General features: G+C 34.9%; 2 protein-coding genes across 3 annotated transcripts in view; one reads left to right on the forward strand and one right to left on the reverse strand.

The window, feature by feature from the left end:
* LOC111051707 overlaps positions 1-23,699 on the reverse strand; it is a 514,958-nt gene that overhangs the window by 190,453 nt on the left and 300,806 nt on the right. The window lies entirely within an intron of this gene.
* The window catches only part of LOC111054594 (dehydrogenase/reductase SDR family member 11), a 54,688-nt gene that overhangs the window by 28,943 nt on the left and 2,046 nt on the right, over positions 1-23,699 (forward strand). The window contains exons 3-4 of the mRNA XM_022341646.2: positions 1,860-1,989; positions 22,917-23,037. Coding sequence (XP_022197338.1) covers positions 1,860-1,989; positions 22,917-23,037 — 251 coding nt within the window. The remainder of the gene's footprint in view (positions 1-1,859; positions 1,990-22,916; positions 23,038-23,699) is intronic.

Here is a 23,699-nt window from a genome sequence, read left to right on the forward strand (position 1 = left end):
ATTCAAGCTAGTGTATGGAACATAGCCTAGACTACTTTCTCGACTATTTATAGTGAATAAATCAAAATTCAGGGAAGAAACAGTTTTGGGCTGTGCCTGTTAGTCCTTCCCCAATCATTTCAAAGAATTGTGTTATGATTATTAATAGTTTATAAATAATAAATAAACGCGAACACTTCTCTACTAGCCAAAATTGATACATATCATGCCAATTAACTGGAAAGCACTCTGAAAACTATACTGAAAATAGGCTGAAACATACACTTCTTGTTATCTTATTCAGTATTTATGATACAGGAAATAATGCAAATTATTGAAAAAGTCATATCATTATAGAATGTTGAAATGTTGATTAAAACTTGTGAATATTGTCAGAGAGAAATCAGGTGATTTCACCCTTTAGGATCATCACTTGATGCATGCTGTTTGTGAATTTCCTCATTTTGAAGGTGTTCATCCCAGATATTAGTAGTTGTGAACACTTTATCATGGAACTTACCTTTTCGAATTTATACTCATTCGAAAGCATATGAAATGGGAAAGTTTTTGAAATATTGAAACCACTATAATTACCCGGAGAAAAATTGAGAAAAAAAACGGTTTGAAATTTGACTTTGAATTTGAAGAATAGCACTTTTTCAAGTTTAAGCCCTAATAAAAAACTAAAAAATATCTAACAACAAATAAAATTACATTAATCTTGTTAGAAAAGTTTCTCTCATACCAACAATACCCTTGAAATTGAAATTCGACCAGTAGTTTTCGAGTTATTGAGTATTTAACGACCGGAAGTAGGCATATTCTGAAAAATATCGAAAAATCGATATATCTCGAAAACCAAGGTTGATAGGAAAAATTTTTACAAAACATTTTTTGTCAGAAATGTCGAGTAGAATCTATGGTCAACGGCTCTTAAAACCTTGGTGCGAAACCCTGTAGCCTATATCGATGTTATTTGGAAATACTCCCATGCAGATTTCACATAGCTTAACGTTTTGAAATTCGACTTGACTAGAGTAGGCCAGAAGAATAGAGAGATGAGATTCCGTGAGGATACTACTCTGCTGTTCAGATTTTTAACGCAATATGGCTATTCCGGTTGTCTCTTATCATACCATCAAACGATATGTTAGATGAATAAGCATCAAGAAAAATAAGTTTCAAATAGTTACTAAGATTTTATAGTCGATGATTTATGGAGAAAATTTGTTTTGCTGAGAAAAATTGTCAATATTCGATAATCGATCGCCTATACAAGTAAATGTAATTCACTATCCGTATTATCTGATTACAACTTTCAGCATTGTATCGTATTAGTACTTCTCAGTTACATTTCCTGAGAACAGCTTGAATGAAACTATAATCTAAGGAACGCCACTCAAAGTGAATTTTCAAGAGGTAATTGGTGATTCCAACATGATTTTAACTCCACCATCTTCACATTTGCGTTCACATTCGTGCTAATTTTGAACGATTGCAGAGGAAAGGAAATTAGTTTAATCAGGTTTGAACTTTAGAGCTAATAATAATTGGAAGTCGCGTTCGATTCCCGGGCTGGAAAATAATTGTTGGATAGTAGTTCTCATCGAATTTCCATCTAGCTGTTTACCCTGTTGTCAATGTCTGCAGTAGCAGAAGTATTCGGGGTGATTTACAGCATTTATTTAGGATTTTCGTTAAATAATAATTAAAAATATAAATTACATGCATGTTCTACTGTTAGTGTCAGCCTTAGAAAAACTTTCATCCCATTTCAGTTTCTGTACTGAAGTTTTTTTTTATTTCAACTTGCAATTTCTGTTTTTAGGTGAAATATTTGTTTGGACAGAAATGAATGTGTGTGACTGATTGCATTGCAGAGGGACGCACGGAGGAGTGGCGACGAGTGCTGGAAGTGAATCTGCTGGGTCCATGCATTTGCGCGAGGGAAGCAGTGAAGCTGATGCGAGCGCGCCCCGCGGACGACGCGCACATCATCAACATCAACAGGTCGGTCAATATCACCCCTTTTCATCCCCACCCCCCTTCCCACCAAGGGGGGCTCTGTCCCCTGAGCCCCTTTTCCGCCCTTAACCCAAATAGACGGCCGTCTTATCGCCATCATCTAATTAACGACACAAACGAGCATCAAAACCCCTCCCCCACAACCTTCAAACGACGCTTGATGGCGTCTTCAATGCTCCACCCCCCTTTCCCTCAAACTCACCACCATCCTACATTTCCAATCTTTGTGAGTGTTACTCATCCGCTATTAATAATGATAAGAACAAGTAATTTGGACTTCTTTCAAAAGTAAAGACGGAAAAAAGGGGAATATTTGAATTATGAGTCACCCGTAATTTAAGAAGATGAGAAGCGTTGATAGAAAAACTCTTGCTGACTATACTAGGAAAGCCAGATAACGGAGTCAAAGGGTACCTACAGGGGTTGAATTAGGGCGTTTGTAAAAGCATAGAGTACAGAACACTATTCTACATGAGAAGTGAAGATTTCAATTGATGTTAATGTTCTAATCTATTCTTTCTAAGATGAAAGGCAAGAATTTTTTATATTTTGAAAATGTCCTCAAAAAGATCCTCCTCATCCTCCTAAAAATCTTATATTGTCAATAGAATAGTAGAATACCATAGGAGAGTTTATTTATTCACTTATTGTAAAAAAAACTATAATCATAATATAATTATTACCACGGAGGAAAAACTAGGCTGAGTCTGTACCATTTCTCTCCAAAATTAGAATTTTTCCAAGGCTATGAGATCACTCATCACTGCTTTGCTAATTTTTTGTCCAGGAATAGACGAAGAGGGAATTCAATATCTTATCCGTGGAGAAAGTGATAATGTTCTTAAATAGAGTTCAAGTAACATCAAAGTTTGTAGTGTCAAATTTATGAGGTGTGGCTATTAAATAACGGGACTGACGCTGCAGTAAAACGAGTTCGCATGTGCCAACCAACATTGAACAACTCAGTTGTTTAGTTTGAGACTTCCTCTTCAGAATGCAATTGGTCTCGTTTCTGTATACAACTTTGTTGAGTCATAACCTTCATTTACGTTAGTGTTGTTTTTTATTTTGCCTGAAAAATGGATAGTGTAAGAATAGATCAAGGATTTGTTATTCAATTTCACTTTAAACTTGGAAAACCCGCTACCAAAACCTATAATTTACTAAAAGTAAAAGTGTAAGGCAGTGAATGTTCATCACGGACTTGTGTCTTTGAATGGTTAAGCGTTTCCAAGATGGTCGAGAAGACTTTGAAGATGATTTGCGCCCAGATAGTCCTTTGATATAAAACACGAATTACAATATCAAAAAAGTTGCTAATTTGATTAGATCTGACCGTCGATTAAGTATTCGTGCAGTTGCTGAATCTGTAGGCGAACTCTACGTGAAAAAGTAAGAAAAAAACGACCTGAAATGTGGAAGGACAAATCATGGATTTTTTACCAAAACAATGTGCCAGCTCATTCCGCGTTATCTGTTAAGCAGTTCCTGACCAAGTACAGCATCCCAGTGTAGGAACATCCACTTTACTCATCAGACCTAGCATCATGTGACTTTTATCTTTTCCCCAGGGTAAAATCTGCATTGAAAGGTACGAGATTTGAATCTGTAGAAGTTGTTCAAAAAAAAAGCGGCAAGAGTCCTGAAAGAGTTCGAGGAAGACGACTTCCAGCACTGCTTCCAACAATGGAAAATTGGCATAGAGCGTTGTAAGGATATAGAGGGGGTGTATACTGAAGGTGATAATAAGTAATTATGTATAAAATGGAAATAAAATGTTTTAAATATTCAGTCCCGTTATTTTATAGCCACACCTCGTATATATATATATATATATATATATATATATATATATATATATATATATATATATATATATATATATATATATATATAAATGAATGTCTGTGTGTGTTTGTCCCCTATAGACTATAGACTTGAAAACTACTTGACAGAACGGTATGAAACTTTGGGAAGATGTGTTGTGAATATTGGGGATGGTTTCTGACCAGAAATTTTTATGGGGGGGCTGATAATAATTATTTATTAAACCATTTTACAGACCTATGTTTTCGAAATTGTTGGGCGAGCGGCTACCGGAGAATGGAAAGATGATTATGATTCAAGATCATATTGTGACAATATGATGTAGCATTTAAAGTTACCAGATGTAATAAACACGTCACCCTGTGATAAATATATATAGTATAAATATAGTATATATAAGTATATATAATATAAATATAGCCTATTATTACGGTAGTTTGAAGTTGAAGTGTAGTTGATCGGTACCAGCTTTAGATAATTGTTTCTTAGAGGACCTATACAAGTTATTATCATTGAGAAACTGGAAAATGTTGGAAAAAATATTCACCTCATGAAAGAGAGTTGTTCATATTGCATTCTTTTATTACTAAAGAATGACAGAATAATTTCCATTTTTTGGAATTTAGCTTAGCTTATATTCATCCTAAAATGGAAGATGGAAAGAATATTGAATCCTGTGTGATTCATCCTACATTGAATATTTCCTTGACCATAATTGACAATCGACAACTATGAAAACATCAAATTCATCATTGAAACACTGATTTGACCTATTTATTTGATTTAATTCAACACTTTACTGATAGATATCACTACCAATTTATTGAGAAGAATGCAGCATTAGTCATGCAGATTAGTCATGCAGCATTTATTATCACGGAAACATTGTTTTCCTAATAATAAATGCTGCATGACCATAAGCACACATATAGGCAGTCCGTATTGAGATGTAAATGAAAATATTGATTGTCAGATAAATTTAATGATTCACCAAATAAAGTCAAGTGTGACATGGGATACATTGACTTTTTGGCGGTACGAAGTTCGCCGGATAAGCTAGTAATCGATAAAGTAATATGTTCCATTCAAAATATTTCCACTGTTAAAGCGGAGCCAGAGAAAACTTCTATACTCACTTCTAGACTTCTATAGATTGTTTATTCTATGGCGGAACTTTCAGTTTTAAATTGTTTCAGATGTGATCATGATATAGTAGCTTGGTTTTCTATGTGGAATTTGAACCAATTGGTAATGCCCTGAATAAAACTGAGTAGAATGTGTTTCTCTGACTGTTCTAGCAGAGTTGACGGCTCTACTCATTTCGGGAGAATAAAAGTAAACTAAACTTTTATTGTTATTTTCAAGAAAAACTGAGAACTTGAGATACCCCCGAAAAGCAGTAGTTGAAGTTAATATGGATGGTGTTTAAATTGTCGCTGTTGACCTACGAATAGAATTAAAAATGATAATACATTTTTTCCATTGATGGGAATTATAAATATGAATTATTATTTAACGATGAGGTTCAAAATTCCAAAGATCTTTTCCTCAGTAAACAATATAGCGTTGCAATTTCGAAGATTATGTTTTTTTGGAATATCTTTCAACTGAGTTTTTCAACTGAGGTTCTTGGCGATAATAATAGTTTGAGGGTATGGGAAAAGCGGATAATACGTGCTCCACGAAATCATCTGGAAGAAAGCCAATTCCCATATCTGGAATAAAGACACCGTTGATGTCTATGAGATTGTACTAGAAGTCATTACACAAGATATCTTTTCAGAACGACTGATAAACAGTATCAATCCAAGAAACTAAGTTCAAATGCTAATGGAGATAAGATATAACTGGATATTGTAACTATGTGAAGAGACAACTCAACATACGATGTAGTATAATTTAAAATTGACCATTCCTTAGGTTGATATCATTATTTTTCCATCGTGTCAACGATTTTATCGATAATCAGTATTACTGGAATTACTCAGTAAATTGATATGATCATGATTAATTTGATTATTATCACGATCTGTAACCTCAGTCTCATTTTCACAAAATTGTGACCTCATTATACATGATTCGAATATTTTTCTGTATCGATATCGGATATAGAGAATAGGATATCACAATAGCGGATACCTTCGATGATTTAATGTTGAACAATAACTAAGTACTGTACTGTTGAAGTACTAGACTGACAGCTTTCTGTAGTCTAACCTCTTTCAAACGATCGGTTATAATTTTCAATAATTATACAATCATTCGATGCTATTGATGAATCATGGATTATAATTATAGTACGATATGAACTAGTTGGATGAACTTGTTCGATTGTGATTTCCATCTGACACATTGCTGGAGACTAATCTCCCAACCAATCTGGAAACTCAATAGCCAATACAAACAGTAGTTAGTGTTCCATTTGGGTGAGTCGATTCCAATATCCCAAACTCAACATAATACGGGCTCAGTATGGTAATCACAGCCACCATTCATCATCCTCCTGTTGGTTGAATGTTTTGAAGAACAAATTTTCCAATTCTATCCCGGGAAATGGGGGAAAATCTGACTATTCATCACACAAGAGGTTGTCAAATTTTCATGTAGACTGAATAATGAAATGTTACAGCTTCCTTACTGCTCACAGTTGTGGATTCACGAAGCGGCTTCTTAAGTTTTCAGAGCATCAAGCACGTTCAACGTTGATCTTGTTATCTGTAGAGGAGAAGGCTTTGTGAAGACTCCTCAACGCTACGGAGCAGATTTAAATTAATGAGTAACTGTGGTCGAATAATTGTCACACCACTCAATGACTCAACGCTTACAGAGACGCGATGCAAAACCAATGTTGGCATCCGTAAGATAAGTTTGATAATGTAGAAGTGTGTTGAGAATTGATCAGAATGAGATATGTGCAAGTGACTTGACAAGTGATAATGGAATAATGTCCTAGAGATGAATGAATGGAACCCCATAAATATTCTTAAAAAATAAAAAACATAAGCCTACCATAATATTATTGTTAAGTAATATTACTATTCCAATATTACTGTAAATTTGAAATTTTTAAATTTTTCTCATCATTTGATTTTTCTTCTCATAATCAGTTGATAATATTCGAAGGCTGTCTTGTCCTGACTTCGGTTTCTTTAAGCTACAATCCACAGCCCACAAGATGCGACAACGTATCTACCAGGAAGCTGGCCGACTCCTTCCTCGTCTGGTCTTAATCATAATTGTTCTCAATCTGTGCATAATTTCGTCCATCAGAATGTAATATTTGCATCGAAAACATAATTCTACAGCATAAGTAAAATGAGCATGATACATGATGATGTTGATCGTAACATAATTCACAAAGTTTGATTGCTTGGTCTTAGAGTGAGCTCCTTCACTCTGATCGATTTCATATATACTTTTTAGATATTCGAGCATTGCTGTACAACTAGATTGATTCTTATATGGATGATGTCAATATATAAGTATGGATTTTTCAACTTGACTCTCCTCAGCAGAGCTTTCATTGACCTATAAGTATTCTTCCCTTTCATGAAACTAGACAACAAACCAGTAACGTCATCTGGAAGCTTTTCATGTTCTCTCCAAATCCATGAAAATTTGATTTATTACTCGAGGAAAAAGTATAAAGATTAACGAACCATAATTCTCCATCAAGCGTTCCCATATGAAAATGGTTGCACCTGCTCAGTGGAAGAAATCTCCCATCGCAATTTCACGCAAGACGAGTATAACTTTTTTCAAGACCGAGAAGAAAATTGCTCCATTAATCACTCAGGATTTTTGCCCGACCATAATAAGGAGCTGAGTGTTAAATATCGGAGTAGCAATGCAAGTTCGGCAAGGAACGGGCATCAAGTACTCCAGACATAAATTAGAGGGCTTACAGTTGGAAATTGCCCACGTTTCCGGTCTAATAGCGAGTGTGAGTGAGCTGTAGAATGAGAGAAAGGAAAAGTATGAGAGTGAGTGAGAGTAAGAAAGAGAGAGACGAAAACGTCACTTTAGAAAGGAGGTGCTATTTTGGTGTGAGTAAGAGGCATGGGACTCATCTCCTGAGGGAGCGAGCTCTTCTAATTCATCTCTCCCGAGAAGAAAAAGCCTTGTTGTAGTAAGAAAAACCAACAGTTTGGCTGGAAATTCTCAATTCACCTTCCATTCTGTGATGTTTAACCGTCGTTCAGTTGAGCTACGGAGCTCAATTCGGCACCGTTTAATTTGCGAATCACTCCAATTTGTGTTTATTCAGCAGTGGATGATTGCTCTCACATTCAGCACAGATTTCAATAGATATGTTTTCATATCATTCTTATGGAATGGAATATGTTGATTTATTTCAATAGAATCTCATTCGAAATCAAACATGTGGCAAAGCGCTTATCAAAAATTCATTTTGATGCGAGATGTATGCACATGTAACATTTCTCTATTCGTCCGATTGTAAAAGTACAGTAGTCTTACAATCAAGTTCACAATGTCAAAAACGCTGTAATTTGGCCTACTAGATATTACTACATAATATTTATTCTTGTACCGAATTATGACATGCTGAGAAGTGATCTGTTATGTTTGATGATGAAGTATCCATTCAGTTTCCTTGAATTTCTCCAAATAGTTGCAATATCCAGTCAAGAAGATTGAAAGTGCATGAAAAACGAAAGTGGAAATCATTAGTCAATCACAGGTAGGATATAGAATGACTTACATGCATTTTTGTAGAACAATATTTAGTATTAGTATTTTCGGGAGAATGTAGACTTTGAAATTTATCTTAGAACGTAAATCACGTTTTGTGTTTTATGCGTTGTCTGATATGAGGTGATAAAATGTGGGAAATGGCTATTATTATGCAAAAGTGAGCTGAAAAATCATGTGAATATGAGTTGAAAATCCGGGGTATAACCATGTTATGGTATCATCAATAGCTATTACCCGAGCAGAGCTGTGCAATGTTGTACATAAATTTTGGCCCTTCGAGAGAAATACAAGCTTCACGGCAGTTTTCCACACCGTGAATCAGTCAGTATCTACTGACTGAATAGTCATGACGACGATGATGTTAGCCACTCTGTCCGTTAACGCAAATTCTTTCAACAAAAATGAACAATTCATGATCCACTTCATCGACTATGTAACACCTAAATACACAATAATTGAATACAAAAATTGTATACAGAATTGTCTTGTGCCCTAGCATTCGAGCTAATTTTTCGTGAGAAGCAGGGACTTGAAAAATCATACACCTTTATTCACAATTTGATGATTCCTGTACTAGAAAAGGCTACTCTTTTAGATTGTAGAGTTGCATAAAATTCTCCAGTTGGAAATTTTTTGGAATATCGTGACATAGGTTCATTCATAAATCACAATAGTTGAACATCAAGTACATACGTTCCAGGTACGTAATATTCTTAAAATTCATTACTATAGTGTCATGTTGCCAGTCATTTGATCGCATGTGTTGCTGGAAAAACATTCTCACGTATGATATGTCTTCCTCTCGTATCAAGTTTTTTCTGTCTGTTATTATATGATCCGTTTGAGGTAAAATTCCTCTCAGAGATGGATATTGATTATGATTATTGATCGTAACAAGGTGAGGTAACTCGTAGGAATCCTTTTTCAATTTTTTCCCTTCCGCCTTTAAAAAAAAACTTGAAGGCTGGCTACTGCTAATTACGAGTATTAGAAGCATGAAGAGGGGTTGAAAGCGAATCCACTAAAACATAAGATACGATGAAATGTTATTATTCATGAGATTGAATACATTCCATCACAGCTGCGAGTGATTGAGGTACGAGGTATTTACCTATCTCTGTTGCTGAATGAAGATCTCTATTCAATCAGTGTAACCCGTAGGAGACCAACTCGACAGTAAAATATCTCGCGAATATTTTTATCCCAGCGTGAAAAATACTCAATGCTATCGTAACGATCGCACAGTGGATATTACGATACTGGTAACCAGCGATAACGAATTTAACTGATGTAGCACATAATTTCTCCCTTCACGCAGAAAAGGAAAAGCCATCATTCACCCCTCGAAAAAGTGATATGATCACATCAAAGATATCGATTTGGCCTTGGCACGTTCACCCTTCAGTTTTGCAAATCATTTCCCCTCGTGAATGATAAATAGAACAGATCATTGAATCTATTGTGATCGGGAAAAGATTATTGATAGATTTTCATTTAATGAGAGAATGGTAAAGTTTCATGATTGAATGATATTCAAAGCCACGGTAATCTAGTTGATGAATACTTTGCTGGAGAAAGTCGGCGCGTCAGATAAATCAATGACATAATATGGAAATTTCAATATTATTTTTAACGGTTCGAATTTGAGTTACTCTGGAATCAATGTTTTCGTAGTTGTTGAAATTTTCAAGATTTCGTAGATGCTTTCCTGCACACAATGGATGACGTGGAAAACAATTGACGCGTTAATAGGATTGAAAAAAAATAAAGAACCACTAAAACTGATTGTTGATGAGCAGGGAAATAGCATACATGATAGTAATAAAATTTCTAATACGTTTAATTCTTATTTTCTAAATGTTGTGAATAAAATGAATGATGAATTAGAACAAACCACATTGCAAACCAGGGAAGAGTCTGCTAGAATATCAAAAATAAGGTTTCCATACAATTCTCCAACAAATTCAATTTTTCTCCACCCTACAAATCCGGAGGAAGTAGCAAGTATAATAAGAAAATTGAAAAATAAATCTTCGCCAGGTGTAGATGGGATAAGCACAAGCATGATTAAAAAAACTTACATGAATTGTTTGAACAAATTAACCGATCTAATTAACCTGAGTATTGCCAAAGGAAAATTCCCAAGCATGTTCAAACACAGCGTAGTTATACCTATTCCTAAAAAGCCAAATTGTAAAAACATAGATCAGTTCCGCCCAATTTCACTTTTACCGGTTTTTTCCAAGATTTTAGAAAAAATATTCAAGATTAGACTTGAAAACTTTTATAAAAATAATAACTTTTTTAGTGATAACCAATATGGTTTCCGTGAAGGAAGAAGTACAGAAGCGGCAATTAAAAATCTCATTTCAAAAATAAATGACAGTTTCAGTGTTAATAATAAGTGTGCAGCTCTGTTTCTTGATATATCTAAAGCATATGATGCAATTGATAAAAACATGCTTCTAAAAAAACTTGATTTATCAGGAGTAAGAGGAATTGCCAATGATTGGTTAAGATGCTACCTATCTAATAGGAGTCAAAGGGTCAGAATAAACGATACGTTGAGTGAACCCGGGGACATTACCATAGGTATTCCTCAAGGATCAGTGTTATCAAGTACTTTATTCCTGGTCTTTATTAACGATTTGACGGATGGTGACTTACAGGGAAAGATTACATCTTTTGCAGACGTTACAGTTATATTTTATTTGGCCAAAACAAATCAAGAACTTAAAAATAAATTAGAAATGGATCTTAAGCACCTTAGGTGGTGGTTTTGCGAAAATAAATTAACTATCAACACAGACAAATCTAATATAATGCAATTTTATCTTCAAAACACGGATCAGGAGTTAACTAGTATTTACTTCCATAAATTAGATTGTGCGCAACAGGTGAATAATATATTGTGTAACTGTGAAACTATAAAACAAGCACGTACAGTTAAATATCTGGGCATCATATTGGATAGTAGGCTCACTTGGTCAGATCATGTACAGAAGATAAAAAATGAGTTATTTGTATACATAAGGAAGTTCTATTACCTCAGACAGTTATGTCCAAAAGAAGTATTGTTACAATTATACCATGCAATTATTGGTTCTAGAATAAATTATGGAATAATATGCTATGGGAGTGCATACAATGTTCATATTAAACCTGTGATTACTGGTCAGAAACATATATTAAAAATAATTTGTAATAAACCTAAACAATATAGTTCAATGATGCTCTTCAGAGAACTATCAATGTTATCAGTGAGACATTCTTTTCTATTCAAAGCATTGCTGGATTTAGCTGAAAATAATTTCGATATTCAACAGATGAGAGAAAGAATAAACCTCAGGAATTCACAGGACATTAACCTCCCAAAACCAAGAGTAGAACATTCCAGACGACACTTCAAATACATAGCTATAAAAATATTCAATTCACTTCCAGTCACAACAAGGAAAATAACGTCACGTCAGTTATTTAGAAAAGAAATCAAGAAATTCATTTTACAACTAGACAACCCGAATGATTTTTTTACTAAATTAATATAGGTCTAAATTTAGTATAATTTACACATTACAGGACATGAACACTGCAACAATCAAAGATCATTGAACTCACAAATCCCGTCCGGTATGCGTAAACAGTAAGACAGTATCAAATTTCAATCACTGTCTCTTTCTTCAAAACGCATTCATTTATGGTCTAATTACATCAGCACTTTGAAAAAAACGAAACGTTAACTATGAATAAAATTGAACTAAATATGAAAAAAAACAGCAACCACTCCGTACATAGTTTTAAGTTTTGTGTAAGTGTGTGTGTGTGTGTGTGTGTGTGTGTGTGTGTGTGTGTGTGTGTGTGTGTGTGTGTGTGTGTGTGTGTGTGTGTGTGTGTGCCTCATCCATTTCCTCATCGTAGATAGCAGTTCGATTCAACACGACTCCTACTACTTCTAATCTTTGATCGTTCGTTACTATAAAAGACTATTCTAATTCCTACTATTGCATTCTAATTCCTGAGGTTTTTTAAACATTCAACCAGTCTACTGTTGAAAGGGCTGACACAGCATAAAATCACAATTCTATTTTGGACTTTGGTTTTAGACGCAGATGGAATTGCAAAATTACTCCACTTCCATGATTCCTTCACAGTTCACAATATTTTCCAAAGGATTGTCAATTCAATTCAATTACAACTTGCTCTCTGCTGATTCTTGAAGAAATTAACGGCCGACGTAGCTCTGTTAAGCCAGTTAGACACACATCGATTTATTGAACGTACTATTTTATGCCGTCAACATGAATTCTATCAGATTGAACGGAACTTGACAGACATCATCTTATGATATTCATCATATTATGTTCAATATAATAGATTTTATAAGGACGGCAAAAATCGTACGTCCAAAAATCAATGACTGAGTGTAACTAGCCTCACACGATTGACGATCTACTGAAAATTCAGTGTTTAAAAAAACTTGAGTCTAGACCATGATGCTTTTAGCTGTAATAGAATTATACGTAGCATCGAATAGTTGACTCACCCCATTTCGAATTTTGAACCTTCATAGTTGATCTTACTGGTAAATAGGTTCCTACTGTTCTGCAATTCTTGACCATTTTGAAGGAAATAAACAATGTGAGTATACAAATCGTGGATAAAAGCACAGATCTAATGTTCACTTAGTACTTAGTATGATAATAGTAAATATTGCCAAACAAGAGTCAATTTGTATTGTAATATTATTTATATGATCTGAAGAGGGGAAAATAAATCATGGACTTCTGAACATTCATCATAATGGCATATACTTTTTAAAGTAATAGTTGACTCAAAGGAAACGTTCAGGATAATGAGAAGTTACTCATATTACATGGTCGGAGGTGATGTGGCTCATGCTTATTAAAACTTCCCGGGGAAAACATGAAGGGATATACACAGTATGTCTCCAGCACTTCTACTGATTTTCTGCAACTGCCTCAGGATACTAATTTTAAACTCTTCTTGACAGAATCAAATCTGAACAGCAGTTTCAGACGTGCAGTCAACTTCATTTTAGAAATGGTACTCTCAAGATTCTTGTTTTGCCCTCTAGGTCTATGCCTTTTGAGAAACTCTTCATTCCCAAAATTACATTGATGACTTCCTTATTTCATAATGTTCATTTTTGGATTATTATGAGTAAATGGTATAATGGAGCAAGTTTTTAAATATTACAAAAATATGATTGAATGCTATTCTTTTGAATTTCATTCCAACTCCACGTTTTTTAAAAGTAATATTCTTGGACAGATGGATAATAGAGATATTCTTTGAATTGAATTCATTCGTTTCCAACAAAATAAAAGCATAGAATGTGCATTTATTCTGTAACGGGTTGGAGATGTATAAAATAACACTACCCCACACCTGACATCATTGTAATGGGTAAGAAGCCAGGAGGGGGGGATTTATTCATGAGAGGACCCAATTTTGTAATGAGTAAAAGTATACTAATTGCTTTTAAAATTTCAACTCGACTATTAACCTGTTTAAATTCTTTGGATCCACGATTGGGAGCTTTGGAGGGATTCGTTCATGCAAATGCCAAGATCTTCACTATCAACAACACCTGTTTTAGCAACTGAGTAACTTATCACGAGCCAGGAATGTCGAATAAATTTTTTTTTTACTTTCCTTGCCCTATCACCATAGGTAAGGAAAGTATCGCTTTCCGAAGAAAATTAAGGTACCCCAATTTCAAAATTCCTATACGTTTCAAGGTCCCCTGAGCCCAAAAAAGTGTTTTTTGGGTATTGGTCTGTATGTTTGTGTGTGTGTGTGTGTGTGTGTGTGTGTGTGTGTGTGTGTGTGTGTGTTTGTGCGCATGTGTGAATGTGTGTGCGTATGAATGTGTGCGCATATGTGAATGTGTGTGCGTATGAATGTGTGCAAGAATGATTATAAATATTGACATATTGATTTATTTCAATATAATACCATATTCAATTATTATGTTCTTCATGATATAATATTTAAATTTGTATATAAATATTTTATTATATATTCAAGTGTCCCCACACAGGGTAGCCTATAGGGAACTCATATTAGAAATTAGGAAACAATATTGTATTTGATTTTTGGAATGCATTTGATTGTTTAATTATTTTTTTTTTTTGAATAAAGAATTGAATTGAATTGAATTGAATTGAATTGAATTAGACAATGATCAATGATGAATCATATAAAATCATCGAACCTCACTATTTATTCGACAGAGGCTGGCTCAAAACAGCACTCTGGTTTGTGGACTGTATCAATTACATCGAGAACTTTTGGGTTGTCTGGCGTCGGGTACGAAGTTGAACAATTAAAATGGCTAAGTGCACAATAACATAGGCCTACCTTCATGTCCAAATCCTCCTTGCTTCCAGGATCCCGGGTCCAGATCACGATACGAGACGAAACGACACTTGTAATAAATCACAATAAATAATCAATAGATCACTTTGCAAAAATCGACATTACGAGAAGTGAGCTGTTCGATTGGCTGTCAATCGGCAACTGGCTGCGATTATGCTATGCGCATCACCATTCAATTGCCCCCTCTACCACACAACACCAGACAACAAAGAGGAACATTGATAGTTTTGTCCGAACATTCCGCCCACCTTGGAAGAACTTCCAATAACAAAAAACAAAACCACCTATAACGAGCCCTACTAGGGAAACTAGGAAAAAAAAGGAAAATGTCTTCACTCCTCAGGGGCCCTTGAGGAGACTTATAAAAAAGGAGTAGGAGGCCCACGGAAAGAAGAGGATGGGACAAGAAATAATGACTATATACAACCAATATAGAATAAAAACAAGAAACAAAGCAACTTGGGAACCTTTTCCACATATAAAACGAGAAACAAGAGAAACTAACCACTGAATACTTATTGAAGTTCCCTTCAATAAGGTCTAATCTTTATCAATAGGGAGGAGACATACTTCCTTTTGAGAGAGACTTCCTTTTGCAGTCTGTACCTCCACCACTCTCACAATTCCATCCTGTCCAAGGAATATCTTCGCTATTATATCTATCATTGATGAGACTGATGTAACTATATCATCCATGTAAGTAGAAAACCGTAAGGCTTCAGAAGCCGCAGGGAACATTTTTTCTTCATCTTCAATACACTGATGCGTAGTACAAATGGAAAGAAATGGCGATGATGATACACCATACGACATAGTTGTTAGAGTATACTCTTTCATTTCTTCTCCCTTTTCGGATTTTGTCCATTTTATTTCAACATTATCCTGTCTATCATCATCTAACTCTTCCAAATTTCGTTTCTCCCTTTCAGAAACATCCTCTCCAATTTCCTTTTTCGGTACGGGTCTTCCCATTGGTTTGATTTCATGTGGACTATGAATCACTTTTAACTCTTTCCTTAAATTACCGTTGATCGGTAAATAACTGTTGAAGGCTATACCTTGTTTACCTGGAACTTCTTCTAAATTATCTCCCAATTCTTCTTCTCGAATCATGGAGACATTTTCTCCGACATTAGTTTTACCTTCAAGATATCCCGATATCTCCCTCGTATTTGTTTCCTTGGATGGTAATTCTACAATGTATCTACCAGTATTCAAACGACAAACAGTTGATTTGTATATCTCCTCACAAGCCATTTCACTTTCCAATAATTTTTTTTGTCCTAGGTGGCTCTTCTACGACCCAATATCGCTTCATCAACTCTTCTGAATTAGCATTGGAATCCATGCACAGATTATTTGAGATAGTGGAACTCTCCTCTGATACCTTACCCATCAGGCAGTAGCCCCATACAGTTTCTAGGGCAGATGGTGTACCCGCTGGACCAATCACCTTTCTTCCGGTCAGAATGAAGGGGAAATATTCAGCACCCAATAAAATATCAACCTCCTCTGAAAGGAAAAATTCATAATCTATAGCTCCAGTCCTTCAATATGTGCCCAGTACGCATTTTTTATCTGATTTGTAGCTGCTATTTTGTTGACTCCCGACGCGGTAATTTTTAATGAAGGGGAGTTCGGTATTTCAAATTCACAGTTAGTAATTTCATCTGTCACTTCCAGTTTAGTATCAGATAATCCATAGATTGGCAAACTATGTGTTTTCTGTACCACTAAACCCAGTTTTTTCATGCATCGCCTTGTAATGAATGACTCGGTGCTTGCACTATCTAATAATACTTTGACCTTATGATAATTGCCTTGATTACCTCGAACTCCCAATCTAACAGTTGGTAACAATACTAAGGAACTATTCACATTCGAAAATACTTTCTTAGCTGAGTCAGTAACAAATGTTTGATGACTTTGATCAGCGACGTCGTGCACGTCTACCCTGCTCATTTGTTTATTACCGGCCAATGTGTTGGTGTTTTCAACAGGCGGCTGTCTCGGCTCTAAATGGAGGAGCGAATGATGATGCGAATTACAGTGACTGCACGGCTTCCTTCTTCTACAATCTCTAATAAAGTGCCCTGCCAATAAACAGCATATACATAGTTTCCATTCTTTTACACGTTTAAATCTATCAGACGGTTTGAGATTCAAGAACACTTTACAATTTTCCAGTTCATGAGAATTATTACATTCAATACATTTCAGCTCGTCCGATTTCGATTTAACATTCATAGCTGAAGCTTTGTAATTTCCCATAGTGGGTTTCGATTTCCCAAACTGCTTACATGAGGAGGCTTCTGACGATGTAGATGACCCCAATAAATCAGTGGATTTGGTAGCCTCTAAAATAACAGCTTCATCATTCAAAAATATTTGGAAGTTTTTCAAATCGGATACTGTTCCATTTCTTAGCAGTCTCTGCCACTTCTCTCTCAATTCTTCAGTCAGTTTTTTATGTAAGACAAATAATAATGGAATCGACCAGTCATTAACTGAATGACCAATTGGTTTTAGTGCTGCAATATACTCAGCTAAATGAGTGATGAATTTTCGTAGCGAGTCTGGTTGCTTATTAACTGCTGGCATATCAAAAATTGCTTGCAAGTATGCATCAGTCAGCTTGTAAGAGTCATTGTAGCGATTCAATAATATTTTCCATGCCTCAGCATAATGATCACTTGTCAATGGGACTACAGAAATGACTGACAGTGCATCGCCTCGCAGTACAGACCGAAGATACATATGTTTTTGTATGTCAGCAATTTGACCATTATTATGAACTGTGGCTTCGAATAAATCTTTAAATTGACTCCAAATTTTCAAATTGCCGTCAAAAGTCATTAGAGGAAGCTTAGGTAGGGCTACTGATGAGATATTTCCAGTTGTAGGTGAAGAAGCTACATTGGAAGAACTTATATTCAAATTTGTTTGAGTGGATGGTAAGGTTTCGAGAATAGCCTTGACATTGAGAAAAAAACTCATCAAATTGGCTCATCAAATTTTCAAGTTCATTATTGTTCCCAATCAAGGATTTTGTTTGTTATAGTAGCTCTGCATCTTATCTATTATATCATTGAACTCAACCTGGTGGTGATCGATATGCTCACCCATAACTTTCAATGAATTCTTCATTTTTTTATTTTTTGGATCTTTTTCAACAGCTTCGGCAATTTCATTAATCTGTTTTATTTTACGAATTAATGCATCTCTTTGAAATGTCAAATCTTCGATAACACCCATAGTGAGGCGATAACAGTGAGCGCTCATCGAGAGAGAGAGAGTGAGACAAAGAACCAAACAAGAATAAGAGGGAAAACACGAGAGCAGGCGACACAATGAAGTAGTGTAATGAACAATGGCTAGCTTATCTAATCATACAAGCCAAGCCAGCATTTCAACTTATGCTCGGTAGAGAATGATCGGTTACGAGGTTAATTATACCGTATGGCCAGTTGCACACAGCAGAGACCTCGCTCCTGGAATATCATATTACGGAAGATCATATTTCATATTTTGCAGCTCTCCTGTACTTTCACATGGGGATCTTATGAATAAGCCGACAGATCTAACAACGACGCCGACGATTGCTCAAAGTATGACTCATCACTTTTTCTCAAAGTCTAACTTCCTTAAAAATATAGATAGAAGATTTCTGATTTCGGATTAGGATTCAGCGACCCCAAATTCTTTAAAGCATAAGTCCCATTTTCAAAAATACCTGAAAACAAGGGAGCTATAGCTGTTTTTAATATAGCTTTCCATTATCATATGATTATATAGTACGTACTAAGATAATACTCCTGCCTCACAAAGGGACAGGCAAAGGTTTTAAGAAGTTTTTGAACACCTGAGAAGTTTAAACATAAACATTTTCAATTTTTAAAAGTTCTAGTTTTCCAAAAAAGTATTGAACTATGAAAAGATGAATTCAAATATATAATCATAAATCATCTCCACTCATCACCCAATAAAATAGGAGGAAAAGGAATGTTGTACAGTAAAATTCACTGAATTTCAATTGTCATTCAACAATCCAATTTATCAGGTTCAAATCGTTGAATATCACTGTGAATTCCCAGCAATTATTGACTATTTCTTTTTACAATCAGAAAAATCTTTTATGAACATACAGTATAAACATTGTGCTGATCTGAATCGATCTATGGTAATAATAGGAATTGAAAGAATAGAAAATGTCATGGCATTCCAAGTAATGATGTCTGTGTATTAGAACTGCTGAGTTGATAATGCATACTGAAAAAAAGTTATGAATAGCTCAGACCAGCCTGGCCTGTGATGAACCTGTATAAAAAATTCATAGAATTCTTAGAATTCATAGGAACGGTAAAAAAATCAATTTTATGAAAATTGATGTACATGTATCTGGATTTAGAAGATCAATACGATAATGTTCTCTATCACAATTTAATCATAGAAATGTTCAAGTGAAAACGTTGGGCGCAAACCTTCTGCCATGAGGAGACAAATAAATTTATGAAAAGCTTGATAGCTTGAATAGTGATCTGATATTTGTAACACGTTTTTATTCTTAGACATAATATGTCTTAGATTAATTTTTAATGTTTCTTCAATCAACAGGAAAACTTTGGTTTTTCAAAGTTATCTTACTCCCTTATTTTGGGGTATTTTTAGAGATAAATAACCTACCAAATCTCCTACACGAATACAGTGTAAGTTGTATTATAATAGCTACAGTAGTTACGTACTGTATAGTACAGTACCTGTTCGTTTTTACCGTATAATTATATGATAATAGAAAGCTTTATTAAAAACAGCCATAACTTCCTTGTTTTCGGATATTTTCGAAAACGGGACTTATGCTTTGAAGAATTTGGGGTCGCTGAATCCAAATCCGAAATCAGAAATCTTCTATCTATATTTTTAAGGAAGTTAGACTTTGAGAAAAAAGTGATGAGTCATACTTTGAGCAAACGGCGGCGTAGTTGTTAGATCTTGCCTCTGCTTGCCTCGAGGGGAAAAGACGTGACAAAACGAGGTTCCTGGATAGGAGTCACCATGTGAAAGACACGATTTGACTCAATGTACTTCGACAAAAAAACGCGAACACTATTCAGTTTCCAAGTTGCACGTCTCCTATTGTGTGAAAGTAGCCTATTGATACTCATTGGAACAAACAATATCTGCTATTAATAACGAAGTAACAACAATAATCAATGCAAATAACTGCAAGTATCTCTTGAAAAAAGTAACAGTTCCAATTACTGTTACAGCTAGACGACATATAAGTCTTTCTCTACTTATTGACACAAACTTGCCAGTCCAGCCTTGTGGCGCCAATGCAACAATCTTATGCAATAATACTACGACACAATTATTTACAAAAATATTACTTGTTCTACTCAATTTCCAACTTAAATTGAGCCCAAATTTTTTAAGAATACCACAAATAAAGTGTATATTCATCTACAACGACAAAAACAAGCCATATACACAGAAAAACCAAGAATAAAATAGGCATAAAAAAACGACAAACCTATTAGACAATATTTCAAACTTATGTCCTATTCAAATTCGATTAACAAATCAATCCCGGACGGTTGGACCATGTTTATTCGACAGAGGCTGGCTCAAAACAGCACTCTGATTTGTGGACTGTATCAATTACATCGAGAACTTTTGGGTTGTCTGGCGTCGGGTAGCAAGTTGAACAATTAAAATGGCTAAGTGCACAATAACATAGGCCTACCTTCATGTCCAAATCCTCCTTGCTTCCAGGATCCCGGGTCCAGATCACGATACGAGACAAGTCGACACTTGTAATAAATCACAATAAATAATCAATAGATCTCTTTGCAAAAATCGACATTACAAGAAGTGAGCTGTTCGATTGGCTGTCAATCGGCAACTGGCTGCGATTATGCTATGCGCATCACCGTTCAATTGCCCCCTCTACCACACAACACCAGACAACAAAGAGGAACATTGATAGTTTCGTCCAAACACTCACTGATTGGAATTCAAAATCATGGAATAAAGATTTTCACATGCAGTAGAATCACAGAACGATTTTCTCATCTACTTGGAAGTTGATGGAAGACAGAAATGTGGAGCACTTCTATGAACAAGATAATATAAAATCTTCTGCTCTCAAACTCCCACTATTCATAAATTCACTGGTGCGCTCACTAACTCACGGAAAAAACAGCATTGAAGCTGTGCAGTAGCAATCACCGTAACTTGAGTATCATGTCAGTGAAAAATCCCATGTTGAGTTTGATTTTCCAATCGATTGGGATGTTCAATCCGTTGATTCCTGTGAACGGGCCTTCGATTGACGACCGTGAACCCATATCTCATATTGGCATTCCAAGCTGACCTTTTATTGGATCTGTGTTATTAGTGGATGAATGTTTGAAAGTTTCAAATAACTGCATGCTCCTCATGTTTGCTATAATAATAATAATGAATATGATAATAATCATTATTATCAATATTCTACAGAGATATTCACTTCATATGCAGTGTGGTAAATTTACTCGTGACAGTTCCCTTAGCTATTGAAGTCGTAGCTAGTTAAGCCTACTTAATGAATTGATAAATACTCTTTCCACGAATTCGAATTTCCTGAACGGTATTTAATAGAAATTTATCTCAACCGATAAGATGGGATAAAAACTTACAAGTAAGTACATATAAATATGATCTAGAGTGGAAGAAGAGGACAGAACAATACAGAATAGATCATATAAAGTGGATAATGAATAAATTATAATGCCTAATAAACAATATAACAATGCATAAATGAGTTGATAGATAAATGGAAGTCATCCTATAGATAAGTATTTTCAGATATATTATCAACTTGAAACTTACAAATGAATTAGAATGTTATAGAATATACCAACTTCATTCGAGAACATGACATAATATGAGTTCAGCTCATCCTCACCTACAAGTGGAAGTGTAGGACAAAACAATACAGAGCATGGAATTTCTCACTTCGTTGATAGGGAAATGTTGGCTTTATTGTTGAGCCATAAATGAACAGCTTCAATATACTTTAAATTCATAACAATGGTTGTCCAAACAGTGTTGATCATACAGTTTGATGTATACGAGTACATACGGAAGAATGATGACAGGACGGAACTTTGTACTTCCCGAGTGAACTCTGACGATTCCGTCCGCTATTTTCCAACCAAAAACTTGATGTCAACCAACCGCCTCTCAGCCTTTATGTATGCTTGTCAAGTGCACTTCTATTATTCGCATCCTTGGCTTGGATATAACTCATCAACAATCTGTCCACCTCTTTCCAGTGCGCTACTTCGAAAAGTTCAACCATTATTCATTTTGCACAGAGTTAGATTACTCTCGAATTCTGAGCTTTGATTCAACAGTACGTAGATTAATATTTCAAGACATTGGAACCCATTTGTCAACTACGGTACTCTACTCTACAACATGATTGCATGAATGCTCCTGACATTTTATAATACAATGTCTGAGAGAAAACAAATGCGAAATGTAAAAACTCACAATGATTATAATTCTACTTCACCCCAAATGCTTTTGTTACAATCAACTTCCTTGTGATAGCAAGCAGAAAGTTTAATCATATTTCTTTCCAAGTTGTTTGCAAACACAACAAGATTTCCATGCTTCTCTGAATGTAGTAGAACGGATTACTAGTTCGTGATTGCATTTAAATTGCAATCTCTCAGCTATGAAGTCAAAATGGTTATGAACATGAATTGGATAGCTGTGTTCTGTATTCTGATCCCATCAAGAAATAATATCGAATGCTTCCCATAAAAAAATCAGTATCGATGAAATGATAACGGAAACGAACAGTATTAAAAGTTAGAATATTTCAGAGCAATTTATATAGTTTGAAGAATGCATGCTAGTGTTCAAGTTCAGGAGCCATTCACTCTGTATTCAACTGGAATAAATTGTATGTTTTGTAGCAACACGATGAACGATGGAGCCGGAAAGGGTATGACTCGTGCCACGCGACAAGCGGCAATGATCCTCGGACAAGGCCTGCGATCAGAGTTGGCTGACGCTCGTTCAAGAATCAGAGTGACTGTAAGTTACAACATTTTCTGAATGTATATTAAAGTATATTAAATATATAATATACATAATATATAATATATACATAATATATATATATACATAATATATAATAATATATATTAATGTATATTAAATTAATGCATATTATATTCCAATGTCTGAAAAATTTGATTGAAATCTGTCATAGTTTCACTTGAAATCCTTACTTTTTTAATGATTGTCAAAATGGAATATGATTTTTTATTCCCTGTGAATATGCTAATTAAGTTCCTCAATGCGATTAAACACACGGGAAGTCTGTTTATACAATTTTCATAATACTTTTCTCATACAGAATCTGGAAAGTCCAACTTAATTGGATATTTATTTGGTTATAATAATAAAATTTAATCATACAATATAATTATGATTCTCAGTATCCAATTTTGATTGAGCTTTCTATTTAGTTCAATAATTTATCATCACGGAGTTTAAAATGAGGATAAGCGCAATACATCAACCCTCAATAATCATTGTAAAATAAAAAAAAACGTATCTGAATCTAGATGTGGTCGATCAACATATTTAAATTTTTACATTTCTTACATCCCAAAATATGCTTTCATGGATAATTTGCTTCCAGTATATTTGCTGGAATGGCATAAATTATACTACTTGATGATTTATACATA

The sequence above is a fragment of the Nilaparvata lugens genome, chromosome 1, assembly GCF_014356525.2.
Source record: "Nilaparvata lugens isolate BPH chromosome 1, ASM1435652v1, whole genome shotgun sequence".
Taxonomy (NCBI): domain Eukaryota; kingdom Metazoa; phylum Arthropoda; class Insecta; order Hemiptera; family Delphacidae; genus Nilaparvata; species Nilaparvata lugens.